This window comes from Martes martes, assembly GCF_963455335.1.
Source record: "Martes martes genome assembly, chromosome: 2".
Classification (NCBI taxonomy): domain Eukaryota; kingdom Metazoa; phylum Chordata; class Mammalia; order Carnivora; family Mustelidae; genus Martes; species Martes martes.
Genome location: NC_137889.1, coordinates 81,691,961 through 81,706,288, shown reverse-complemented (window position 1 = coordinate 81,706,288; position 14,328 = coordinate 81,691,961). Strand labels below are relative to the sequence as shown.

General features: G+C 34.7%; 1 protein-coding gene across 2 annotated transcripts in view; it reads left to right on the top strand.

The window, feature by feature from the left end:
- The window catches only part of GRIA2 (glutamate ionotropic receptor AMPA type subunit 2), a gene marked incomplete at both ends in the record, with an annotated part of 151,313 nt that overhangs the window by 92,974 nt on the left and 44,011 nt on the right, over window positions 1-14,328 (top strand). For both annotated transcript variants that reach the window (XM_080796989.1, XM_080796990.1), the window contains one exon: window positions 2,726-2,887. In XM_080796989.1, coding sequence (XP_080653115.1) covers window positions 2,726-2,887 — 162 coding nt within the window. The remainder of the gene's footprint in view (window positions 1-2,725; window positions 2,888-14,328) is intronic.

Genomic DNA, 14,328 nt, shown 5'->3' with positions numbered 1-14,328 from the left:
AAAGGGAGGCAGTTCTCATTTCTTCAACCTAGATATGGACAGAAAGTACTGCAATCCACCCCCACCTGACTACCATACAGTGAAGCACATTCATCCGGTAGCCTCCCCAGGCACATGGAAATTCCAAGAAATCTTTTAGTGTCAGAGTGTTAAATAGCCAAGGAGAATCAGGCATTTGAGAAAAGTCTGGGCCATGAAGGATGTAATACAAAACAAATAAATGAATGAATAAATAAACAGAAACAGGGCAGGCAGAAAACACAAGAAAAATGTTTAAAATTGTAAAGAGTATCTGCAGAGTAATAGGAGAAAATTATCCATAAAGAAGAGAGAAAGTATGTTATGAAAAAGAGGAAAAACTCAGAGAATAAGAAAGAATTATGGAAAGTTAACTTTTTTTCTACTACAACAAATAAAATTATGACTTTGATGATAAGTTTAAGAAAAATCTTCCAGATTATGTAACAAAATGACAATACAGTATGAGGTGGTGTGTACATGGAACCTGTGAAAAACTTAGATGTTTAATCTAAGAGTTACGATGTCATAATAATAGGCATTCTAGAAAGACAGACAGTGAAGGCAGGGGAAAGAAATTATCAAAGAACATTCAGAAAAATTCCCAGTACTCGATGACACGAATATACCCGTTGACTACACAAAACAATGAAAGAAAAGAGACTTCTTTTATGTTTCAAAGAAAATGTCATCATGAAATTTCAGAGATCAATAGAACATCTTAAAAGTTTCAGACAGGTGGGAGGAGAAGGCAGAGAGAAATATGAAGCAGGTCACATGCAAAAAATAATTAGAAATAATGACATTGTATTTTTCAATAGGAACAATAAAAGTCAGTGGAACAACGTCTTCGGGTTATGAGAGTAATCAAGTGTCAGAGCAAAATGAAGATATCTTGAGACATTCAGTGTCTCAAAAAATTTATCTCCAATGTGTCTGAGAAACTATTGAGGGCTCTGGAAGAAGAAGGGAGTAAAACATGAGAGAATAGTGATCAAGGAAGTGAGAGAACAAGTCAGAAACATGGTGAAGGGACACTCCAGAGTAACAATTGCAGAAGAGTTGGAAAGAGGCATCAATTCAAATCACAGAATTCAGAAGGTCTCCTGTAAATTAAATATTCAGAAAAAAAGAGAAATAGATTACTCAATATGTTTGATATTACTTTAAAAAAGATTTACTTATATAAACATGAAAAGTTCTCATGGAGCAACTAGAGAAAAATAAGGATAGGCACATAGAAAACTATAGTAGTGAAAAAAATGAAGCAATTATTAACATTAGAGTGAGATACTATTCAAGAAGGAGAATGCAGGGACACCTGGGTGTCTCAGTCGGTTAAGCTCCCAACTCTTGGTATCCACTCAGGTCATGATCTCAGGGTTGTGAGATTGAGCCCCATCTCTGTGCTGAGCATGGATCCTACTTAAGATTCTCTCTCTCTCTCTCTGCCTTTCCCCTCCAACTAGTACTCTCTCTCTCTTAAGAAAAAAAAAAAAAAAAAAGAAAATACAGTCATACCACATTATTTGACAGCTCTGAATAACAGAATTATAAATATGATAACCATGAACATGAAAATGGGTGAGCAGGTAAATGTGGATGAATTATATACACATCACACATAAACATAAACTCAATAAAGATATCAAAATTGATAAATTAAGAAAAAATAGAGAAAATGTGTGCAGAAATATGGAGGTAAATATATGAAAAACAAAAATTACTGAAATTGCTTGTTTTGAAGCAGCTTAACTAGAGCGTGGAGGGGACAGAGCAGAAAATCTGTGACTTTTGTTATATATATTCTTGCACTATTTGCATTATTTCAATAAAGAGAAAAACCAAAATTTGACCCAATAATGAAATAATTATCCCTCTTTACACAAATAGTACTAAAATATGTTTTTTAAATATCAATAACAAAGAAAAGATTCTCCCATATTTGAGATTCAGGGATATTTTCAATCCTTATGCAGAATAATGAGAAGTAAGTGTATAAGGTAAAAAGTACTTATAATTGTGATTTATTAAAATTGTGACTTCATCCTTGAGATAATGTCCTCTCAAACTGTGATAGAATTTATGACAGCGCAATATTTGAAATTAATGGCAGCACCACATGATAGTTTTACTAATGACTGAATTCATTCTAATAATGCAAGAGATTGATTTTTAAACTTTCATATATTTTATAAAAAGTTAAGCTCCATACTTAATATGATATTGTTTGAGTGTTTGCAAATGGTAACTAGGCATTTAGTACCTTCCATTCTCATTTTAAAGATGTTTTATCACCTATGAGAATGAACAATTAAAATAGGAATAACTTGCTTACTATGTTGTATCTCTTGGGGAACTAGCTTTATGTTCTTGAGTATTTATAACTATGTGGTAGTGCTCTGTTGTAGATTGAATAAATAAAACCAGTACTTACCCACGGAAGATTTCTCAGTAAAATGGAGAGCTTTTATGTGAGTACAACCAATAAACAATCATTGATTAAGGATCCGCTGTGATGCCAAGATGACAGTAGGTACTAGTGCAGAGTATTGGTTGATAAATACACGAAACATTTCCTCCAGGCTTTTTTATATCTCATGTGTTCTTTGACATTTGTAAAACCACAATGTATGGAGTTATTGGGTAAATGTTAAGTTCTCTTTGAGTCTTAATGGAAAGCCTGACATATGTGCTCTATGTCTAGGGATTTACTGATGGAGACCTATTAAAAATTCAGTTTGGAGGTGCAAACGTCTCTGGATTTCAGATAGTGGACTATGATGATTCCCTGGTATCCAAATTTATAGAAAGATGGTCAACACTGGAAGAAAAAGAATACCCTGGAGCACACACAACTACAATTAAGGTATATCTCTATCTACTAATATGTCCATCTACATCTGGATCTATATATCTGTATCTTTATCTATTTGTATCTAACTGCTGGCAAGTAGAGTGTTCTTTGGGACACTCTAGGAAGAAGATGAAAATCTTAATTTGTTTTAGGAACAAAAAGCAATAAATGTTTTATGAAATCAAACAAGGAATCTTTTAATTCTAAATGCAGTGCACTGTTCTGATATGAACACGACCAGACTCATCTTTTATTCTCCATGGGTCTGGACTTCACTTGTTTATTCAACATATTTTATTATGCATACACCTACCTACATATATTTACCTCTAAATATTAAATGTTTCTGCTGTTGATAGGAAGGTTTTCTTCCTTCTGTTGGTCATCTTATGGACAGCGGAGATAAAAGAGGATCATAGCATGTGTGGAATGAGATGATCACATTCTTTATGAAACTAGACTTATGAAAAATAAGAGCAAAAGTTGCAAAGCATTTCATATACATAGTGATTTCATTTGTTTATTTGTGTATTATTAAGCAGATGTGTATGAACCAGCCAGGACAGTGTTATTTTAGTTGCTCTCCCAGTTTATACATCAGACAGAGGTTTTGTGGTTGTTTTCTGCACCTAATGAAAAGAAAAAAAAAAAAGATATGGATTTTTGGCTTTAAATTTGTGTCTGGCTATGAGACTGGTCCTAGGTAAGGATTGAAAGCATTGAATTCTCTATTTTTGGATATGTGAATGGATCCTGTTAATTATAAGTTAAATTCAGGAAACCATCTCATAGAATGTTAAAGAATAACCCAGAGTTATTTTTTTTTCTCAAAACTAGGTGACTTTGTTTGGTGACCATCACTGATATTCCCCATGTACACTGTTTATAAGAGTACTATGGGTTTGTGGGGGTACCTTCAGGTAGCAAAGCTGATAAGAAGACAAATGGACATCTAGTCTTTTCATTGATGTCAGGGTATGTCTCCACCTGTGCTCAGGGTGTGTCTCCACCTGCTGCTCTCGTTCTGTCGAATTGCAGGCTTTCATCCATTCCAAGATGGTGCCTTTAAAGCTCTCTGATGAAGATTGCATGTGGCATTCATCCCCAAATAGAACTAAAGTGCTCATTTTGAATACTCGATTAGTCACCGTGTTCCTACCACTGCTGTCTACTGTGAGAAGGATGAGAGCAAAATGAGATGACTATTTTCTCATGGAAGTCATATCATTATTGAAGCGCATGGGTCATGTATCAAAATGCAAGGCAAATTTGGGGTCTGAGAGATTTTTAGCAATGCATTCTGTTAACAATTTCACCAAAACCTTGCTCCAAATTTCACTCTGCTGGGAGCTTACTCCCTTCCCTCTGTAGCACTTAAAAACAAAAACAAAAGTAAAAACAAAAACAACCCCCCCCAAACCAAAAAAGACTCTTATCTTTGAAAATCCCCAGTCTAATGGAAGAGACTAACATGTCAGTAAGCAAATAAGCAAAACAGAGAATGATGCATGTAAAATATGCCCGCTCTCCACATATGATTAGGACAGTATGGGGGAAAGGATGTTAAGGAGGGATCTCCAGGGGTGGGCTGTCTCAGGAGGGCTTTTCACGTGGTTGAGCAGGAGAAAAACTATAAGAGGGTGTTGGAGAAAGAGAATGTACACAGATTCAAAGTGATACAAGGGCATGACAGTGTCAGGAAACTACTTTTTCTTCTTCTTCTTTTTTTTTTTTTTGTTGTTGTTTGTTTGTTTTGTTTTATTTTCTGCTGTAAAAATTCAAAATACATGGATTGGGTGAGAGATGGACATTTTGTGGGAGTTACCAAGAGATAGGTCTCTTCTAATGTCAGCAGATGTAAAAGATAGAAATCACTGGACAGGGCTTTCATGATTTTTTTCTGCTCCATGGGCAGAAAAAAGGAAGAAAAACTACTTAGGGGAATGATACAGTATTTTCTAATATAAACAATAGCATTATCTTCGATATATGATCTGTTTAAGAAAGGAAAGCAAGAATATTTCCTAATGAGATTATTTCTTTCTATATTGTCTTTTGGGTCATTGACTGTACCAGGTACATAGCCTGATAATTTAAATCATGTTTTATTGTCACCAAAATAAAAACTCAGGTTATAGGCATAAAAACCTGCAAAAATGCAATTCAGTACGTGAAATTCTCCCTGTGGTTAGGCTTGGGAGATAATATAAATTATTTCAAGTTGTGGGAATATTAAATAAATGATTGTTTTAAACTTTTAGTTTTCTCCAGAAGTTAACAAATCTTTGAAAGTTTCTTAGTTAAAATCATCCTTATTCAATAAATACAAGTAAAATATAAATATTTCAATATTTCACATATTTTAATAACCAAGAAATATGTTAATAATGTTAAATTTCTTCATTCTTATACTCTATACAAAAAAATACTCTAAAGTCATGGTATAGAGATTTTAAATCTGGTTCACCAATTTGCTAATTTCGGGCAGTGTTCATTCATTTATTCATTTATCAATGCATTTATCCACTCAATGCCTATCTATTGAGTTTTTACTCTGCAAGCTGGCACTAAGTGTCAGAGAAATGACAAACCTCCAGTCTAAGAGCATTAAGGAACCACCAGAGGAGAGTTTTGATACAGGAAGATTACTGGTTACCCTCTTTTGCAACACTGTCTGCTGACAATAGATTGTAGGGTTTGCACCTGATAGCAGGTGAGCTTTTAGGAAGATATCAGGAACAATCCAGGCAGCCGATGTAACTGATCATAGTTGTCTTAACTGTGGTGATGGCACCAGGAAGGAGGAAAATGAATGGGTTTGTTACGATTGCCGAGTCTTTCGGATTTATTTGTAAATGAAAAAAACATTTGCAGCAATCATAACCATTTGTTTATTATATAGTGATATAAATTCAGTTGGAAGATATTTGTGGGTTAAAAACAAGACTCTGAAAGGCAGTCTGCATCATTTGTGTCTTCCTGACTCCAGTGTCCTACAGTGCTTTACACACAGTAGACACATAGTAGATAATTGTTGAAATGAAAAATATAAAGAAACCCTTTGAAAATAACAAATCACTGAGAAAGAAAAAAAAGTAATTATCATTTCTGTGAACTTTGGCTAAAATTTCTGCACTAATATTTGTTATGGCCTTTTATTCAGCCCTGGCATATAAGTAGTGGTATTTTACTTGAAGATCATCGGACCAGAACCATTACGGCACCTAGATTTAAATGGGACGATTAAAGTGACCATTTTACCTTCCTTAAAAAAAAGAAAAAAAGTTTTGAAAGAGGCAGGTAATAAAGATGATTTAGCACTCTCTCAAAAATAATTTACAGGGGCGCCTGGGTGGCTCAGCGGGTTAAAGCCTCTGCGTTCGGCTCCGGTCATGATCCCAGGGTCCTGGAATCGAGCCCCGCATCGGGCTCTCTGCTCAGCAGGGAGCCTGCTTCCTCCTCTCTCTCTGCCTGCCTCTCTGCCTACTTGTGATTTCTGTCTGTCAAATAAATAAAAAAAAATAAAATCTTTAAAAAAAATAATTTACAAATACTTCTATTTTTAGATAGATTTTCGGTGTTTCGGCGTCTTCAACAACTTGTAAGGTGATAGCTATCCATTTGGCCTGGTTACATCAGCAATCTGAACCTCGGTTCAACTTCAGCATCTGTGCTATTCTGCTGATGTTAAGGCATTCAACAATAATACGTGACCATGACTGACCTTTTCGTGGCCCTTTAAATAATGGTTTTCCTACCAGAATCTCATTTCAGTCAGGAAAGGACTTAAAGCACAGACTCAAACTTTTTTAATTGCTGCCCTAAGAGAGTTATTAGGCCTGTCTGAAAATAGCATAATCTTTTTCAGTTCAGTAATTAGCGCCATGCATTATATAGTACCCTAGTGGCTTAATAGAATTAATTCTGCTTCTTGAACATTCTAACTGACCAAAACCACTGCTGACACATTGGCATCCCCTACTCCTAATATTAAAGTATTTTGCAAGACAATAGCCTAGAGGCTTGACATGTTTTGTTTCTTATATTCTATGGCTTGAAAAGTGTGTAAATGGTTGAAATAAGCCCGTAAATTAAAATTTTGATATTGGGGGCACCTGGGTAGCTCAATCGGTTAAGTGTCTGCCTTGGTCTCAGGTCGTGATCCCAGGATCCTGAGACCAGTCCCATGTTTGTCTCCCTGCTCAGCGGGAAGCCTGCTTCTCCCTCGCCCTCTGCTGCTCCCCCCTCCCACCGCTTGTGCTCTCTCTTGAGCATGCGCTCTCTCTTTCTCTCAGATAAATAAGTAAAATATTAAAAAAATAAAAGAAATGATTTTAAAAATGAAGTAAAATTATGATATTGGTAAAATTTTTACTAAAAATAATTGAAAAAATATATTGTACTATGTAAACATATGTTAGAGCATTAAAAGTAAAAAGGCATCACTACTATTTGTAATACTACTGCAGGATATCTGATTCATCTCATTTCCACATTTCTTCATCTGTAGAGGGAATCAATTTAGGCAATGTATACGATTTATCTCAAATATCTAATGCCATGATTATGTAAAGGGCTAATTTGACACTTAATAAAACATACACTAATAATTCTAATTTTTGCTAAATCTATGATTTCTCAGATGGTTCTTCTATCTCTCAAAAATTGTAATGACTTGCAGGCAGTCATCTCTGAACTCCAAATATCAAAATCAAACTCTAAAATATCTTGGAACATATTTGTTTATTTTCCCTGGATTAAAAAAGATGAGCAACTTTCACTTTGTGAGAAGATTCCTAGGAAGTGGAGAAAGTCTGGGAGAAATTTATGCAACCAACAAAATAAAAGATCTGTCTCTAAGAAAGTCTCTTCCTGGCAATAACGGGTGAATCAAACCAGACAATGTTTTCATTTGAGTATCTTTTTTCCATTGTGACGAATCTAATTAGTTTTATCTGAAACTTTTGAGTACTTACATGAACCAAAGTTTCAGAATGTAAAAGTCTTTGTCCTTAAGCAAGACTCAGTCAGGGTCAGTAGCCAATCTGAATAATTCAGGTAAAATTTGTTGTTTAATGTATTCCTTTTACATGAAGAGTATTTCTTCACAGGGGCTTAAAAATCATTTTTACTACTCAAAAAGAATAATAAAGGATGTTAAATTTGATTTATTTCCAACAGACCTGTTTTTTTCACCTTGAAACTCTGTGCTTACTAGATGTTGATTTTTTTTTTTTTACTTTGTAGTTACAATTTAACTTTTTTAGAGCAGTTTAAGGTTCACCACAACACTGAGCAAAAAAAGAATTTCCGTATATCTCTGTCCCCCACCCCAAGCACAACCTCCTCAATATCTGCTTCACTCACCAGAGTGATTCATTTGTTAGAACTGATGAATCTTCATTGACATCATGATTACTCAAAGTCCATATTTTACATTATGGTTCACTCTTAGTGTACATCTTATAGTTTGGGACAAATGTGCAATAACATTCTCCCATCATTATAGTCTCATAGTGAATATTTTCACTACTCTAAAAATCTCTGTTCTGCTTTTCATCTCTCCTCTTGCTCATAGCAAACAGAGAATCTTTTTTACTGTCTCTGTAGTTTTGCCTTTTCCAGAACGCATATAGTTAGAATCATACAGTATGTAGTCTTTTTAGATTTGCTTTTTTTCACTTAGTAATATACATACAAGGTTCCTCCATGTATTTTCATGGCTTGGTAGCTTACTCTTTTTAAGCCCTGATAATATCCCATCATGTTCCGTTACCTGGATGTACTGTTCACTTACTGAAGGACATACTTCCTTCCACGTTTCAGCAGTTGTGAATAAATCTACCTCAAATATATGTGCAATGGTTTTTGAGTGGATATATGATTTCAACTCCTTTGGGTAAATACCAAATAGTAAAGTTGTTGCATCGTATGGTGAGAGTATGTTTAGTTTTCAAGAAGCTGCCAAATTTTCTCCCAAAGTGGCTGTACCATTTTGCATTGTCACTAGCAATGAATGAGAGTTCCTGATGCTCCATTGATGTTGAGTTTCTGTGAAGATCCTGTGACTTTATGTGGTGAAGTTTCGAAGGGCACATATTCAACAAGCCTTAAACAGCCTTATCACAGACACCTCTTTTCCAGAGGGCGGACTCCAATTAAATTTAAAATTAAGACAAGTGAATGAACTTAAATGTAGAATGTATTTCCCAATACTGTTGTTTTTTTTTTTAACAGCTCTAGTTGATCTTAATCATTGCCCAGAATCAAGAAAGAAAGAAAGAAAGAAAGAAAAAAAGAAAGGAGAAAGAAAGGGAGACTTTCTAAAGTTTTTCTTATAGGTTTACTTATTTTTCCTAGAACTCATCATTTTTGACCATTTTGATAACTTGATAAAATGAAGAATTTGAAAATTATATTGTGAGATTCTTTAGGGACATATCATTCAGCATATAGGAACTTTAATCAGGGGCACCTGGATGGCTCAGTGGATTAGGCCTCTGCCTTCGGCTCAGGTCATGATCTCAGGGTCCTGGGATTGAGGCCTGCATTGGGCTCTCTGCTCAGCGGGGATCCTGCTTCCCCTCTCTCTCTGCCTGTCTCTGCCTACTTGTGATCTCTGTCTATCAAATAAATAAATAAAATCTTTTAAAAAGAAGAACTTTAATCAAATAAGTGATACAATTTTATTTTTTAAAAGATTTTATTTACTTACTTGAGAGAGAGAGAGAGATAGCAAGAGAGAGCATGAGAGGGGAGAAGGTCAGGGGAGTAGCAGACACTGATGGAGTTGGGAGCCTGATGCAGGACTCGTTCCTGGGACTCCGGGATCATGACCTGAGCCAAAGGCAGGTGCTTAACTGACTGAGCCACCCAGGCGCCCCAGGTGATACAATTTAAAAAATGAATATATGCAATTTTTTAGGCCATAAGACCTTTAACAGCCCAAGGTTGTTACACAGAACCTTATTTTTATGAAAAGTAATTGGTATTAAGGAAATTTTTAAAATGGTAATTTGTTTGGACAATGAATGTTCTTCAGACAAAGCTAAACTGGAATTGTCACTACAGGATTTCTTACAGCCTTTAATATGGCAATGTGAGAATCAGTTTCTGAATTTATTGGCTCACAGATTCTTGTAGATTAGGATAGTGGTTTTCAAAACAGCAAAACAAACTAGTTTTATATACCAGGTTAGGTAGTAATAAAAGGAAAAAAGAAAGCAAACATGCTGGTTAATAACTTGTATTTTGGGGCATACTTAATAAGTCACCTGGCTTCTCATTTCCTCTAACCATACTCATTTGATGTGGTGTTTGCCAAACAAGGGCATCCGCTGTCCCTGTGTGTGACACTGAGGAGTTTCCTGGGACTGCAGATTTGCTGTGTAAAACAGGGATAGTACCTGACAAACCAAGATGGTTGGTCACCGTCATTGCCACAGAAACACAAAGATCTGGACTCAAACTCCACCTTAATTTTTTAACCCTGGGCAAAATATAAGCTGTCAACGTAGAATCTTCATCTATAAAACTGAAGTAAAAATATTTGTTGCATAGAATTTTTTAAAAAGGGCTCATGAGGAAATCACCCAGCTCAGGTCGGTCGACATGAATTCTTTTTTCCTCACCAGCTTTTCCAATACTACCATGACATAGGAGAGGCATTGTTTTACTTATTTCATTGATAAGAAACACTTTATTTTCATTGATAAAAACACTTTATCTTACCCAAGGCAATTGAGCAGTAAATGATAAAATCAGGGCTTGGGCCCTGCCTTCTGGTGATACATTCAATACTTTCTAAACCATATACATTTCATTTCAAATGTCAAGGAGAATTTGAAAGTAGCTATTCATAGTAAGTTTTTAGCACTTTTATAACATGTAAAGTCTAGTACTTTTTCTTTGAATATCTTTTATTTTAGCACAGTGCAGATGACACATGTTTAAGCATAGGTGCTATCATAATAATGACCCATAAAATGTTATGTTATAGCCTATTTATCCTTTTTGTATGTTTATTAAATCCCAAGTGTACATAGAACTTCATTCCCTCTTTTTGTTGGCTGTCAGAATACTGATTTCTGGTTTCAGTGATTAAAGTAATGTATTATTGAATAATGTCTGATGACTATTGGGCATAACAAACATGTTTAAAATGCATATTTCATTTTGTATTTGAAAAATAGGTCTCAATAAACATATATTTAAAATGAAATAAAAAGTACATTTGGAAAATGGACCATAAAAATGTTTTCCCAGATTTCTTCTTAAAGTGTGGATAGGATGTGATTGTGATACAGCACTGCAAAACATAATGGTCCCCCACTGAATTATAAATTTCCAACTCAGCTGAGGGATTTCACAGAACATAAACACTGGGACAGAGATGATACATTTGTTTTCAAAGAAGGAGATAGTTACATTGCCATCATGTTCCCTTCAAGTTAATTTACATCTAGTTTAGGGAACGGTAGAACTGAAATATCTAACTCTCCAATCAAAAATATGAATATATTTGTTTAGAAAAATAAATGAGCCACATATGTAGAACATAAACAAAGAGGAACTCTGGATATAGTGTCTGTTTATTTTCTCTCCGTCCAGAATTGTGTTTTTATGATTGTGACTTTTAATTTAAAACAATAATAGGCTGGAGACTTGATTAAATTTGAGCATTTGAAAAAGGTTGAAAGGATTTTTCTTCTTAGCATGCTCATGCTCCGAATCATAATTGTTAACGTGCTGCATGAACCTCAGTGCTTTTAGTTCATTCAACCTAATCTTATTTTTTAATGTAGTTTGCCAACATTTATAGACCTCTAAAACATTTAGCAGATGGCTTGATAGATTTCTCATAGTAATGTGAGCAGGCTGACCCAATGAAGATTTTGGCTTTTCACTATTATCGTAACTTTTTAATGTGCATTGCAATACTTCTTTTTTTAATATCCAATTTATTTAATTGAAGCTCTGTTTCCTATTCAGTGACCTAGACTTTATTTTAAAAATTACATTGGCAATGAACTAATTACTGTATAGGAAAGCAAATTAACCAATTTTTTTCTCTAGGAGAATAGAAATAAGCATCTATGTAAGGTGGATAAATCCTGATATGTAATCTTATTTCTCCAGGTATTTTCCTAAGTAAATAGGATTCAAAACAATGTCTTTTTCTTAAGAAAATAGTACATGAATATTCTAGAATACTTAGGAATGAAACATAATCATGTTTGCTTCCTCTCTATTATTATAACCATTTTGTTTATTTTTTTTTCCTTATTTGTGAAGAGATATTACCATTTTTTTACCATTCTCATTAATCAATGAAGAAGGTATTTTTTAAATTTAGTTGTAATAATGTTTTCACTAATTTTATAATTGACATTATTCATATTGTTATATAACCTTTATTAGCATCACTTTTTAATGGCTGCATTATACTTTCTTAAGGCAGAAAGTACAGATTTTAAGGATTCTTTATAGTCAGAAATGTGGGTTGTTTCTAAATATGGATGGATCTGACACATACTATATTTTGCTGATTTCTCAGATATAGTTTGGAGAAAAAGGTTGAGATTTTTTGGAAAAAATGGTGATGGGTTTTACTTAGATCTGTCTAGTTGAGATATTTGTGAGAACCTCGAGTGCATCCATCTGGGAGATAATCTAAATACGTAGAGGAATCCTATATAGGCCTGTAATGACATTGTTTAAGTGGTATCACAAGAGAAGAAATAAGGAAGAAAACTTAGAGTTAAATAGGAATATCTTTTTACAGTTTACTACACTCAGTCACAGGGCTCATGGTCTCAAAATCATTTTCTCTTTTTCTTCTTCTTGCCAACTTTCCCAACAAATTTGACTCATTCATATGGTCAAACGGAAGAGATTTAACTAAACTAATACATACAAAGATTAAATGAATGATAACCTCACACTGCCATTTTGGTATTAGAAAAATGGAGGCTTAAGAAATTTCTGGATACATGGAGGGGATGATTCATACTACATGAACTATTTTTCATTTGCCTTATTGTAATATCTCTCATATTAAGAGGATAAATCCAACATTTATCTACCATCAGATTGATTTATAACACTATGATAGACGCATTGTGATTATCTGCTTATAACCTTTTCACTAGACTGGAAGAGAACATGAATCCTGTAAAGAGAGTGTCCAATATCAAGATCTCTGACTTCCCTACCTACATTCTTTCCTTCCTTCCTAGGTCTTTTTAATGTATCTGACCCTGCCCTGGTCTCTGAGAATTCAGTGGTGTAAGATGAGTTTTCTACTTTCCTGGAGTAAATTTTCCAGTGGGGAAGAGAGATGAAATAGAGAAATAAAGAGTTCATGAACAAGATATTCAGATACTGGTAGAGACTATGAAGAAATAAATAAGGTCATGTGAAGAGGAGTGATTGAGTCCATGCTGGGCAGGAAGGGCATCATTGAGGAAGTAATGTTTGAGCACATACATGTAATTTATAGCCATGAACTGAGAGAGACCACCTTGAGAGAGAGAGAAGAGTGTTGATGTGGAATGGCAAGTTTAGAAAATTCCTCTTAAATTTTTTAATGAAGGAAACAGAAAAAAAAAGGAAGGGTTGGTATTGGAAGGAGATATAAACCTAAGAAGCAGTTACTGTAGCTATCATCTATCTAACTATATCTATCTATTTACCTACCTATAGACTGATCTTTCTTTCTATATCTCTCCTCTATCTACCTACTTACCCATCTGTCATCTATCTGTCATCTGTATCTATCATTTATCATCATCTATCTCTTTATTTGTGGTAGGAGATATCAAAGCATTTGAAGTGCTAATAAAGATGATCCAGTAGAGAGAGAAAAAAGGCTGATGCAGGATATTGAGGTTGTAATTGTAGATGAAATGTCCTTAGAAATATCTGAGGGACTGTATCCGTGTGCTGTTGGAGTGGCTGTCCTTATGAAGGAGCATGGCCGCCTCGAGTGTTGTCAGCTCAGGAGGGAAACAGAGAGAATGTGATCGTGGCAGTTTTCTGGTTGAAAGGTAAAGGGTTTCTGTCTAAAGGCTTCTATTTTTTCAGTGACGTGTAGGCAAGATAATCAGCAGGAATTCAGAGAAAGAGAAGTGTGCAGAGCTGTGGGTATTATGAGAAGAAAAGAGGAGGTGTAAAATAATCATTTTTGAGAGTGGAAGAACTAAGTTACTAAAGAAAGGAGGAGGAGGACTTGGAAATACTAAGTGCTCGTTTTGGATTTGTGGTCAAGAATTTTAGGGTGTCTCAAAATTAGTATGATGTTGCATTTTTTACCCAGCTTCACTGTACTTTTGTTACTCACAGATTGAAAAATACTCAGTAACAGAAATTTCCTAAGTGTTCATTAAAGCTATTATGTTAAAATGTGATTTGTCATTAACAATAGCAGCATGATACATTTGATAGATGGCAGT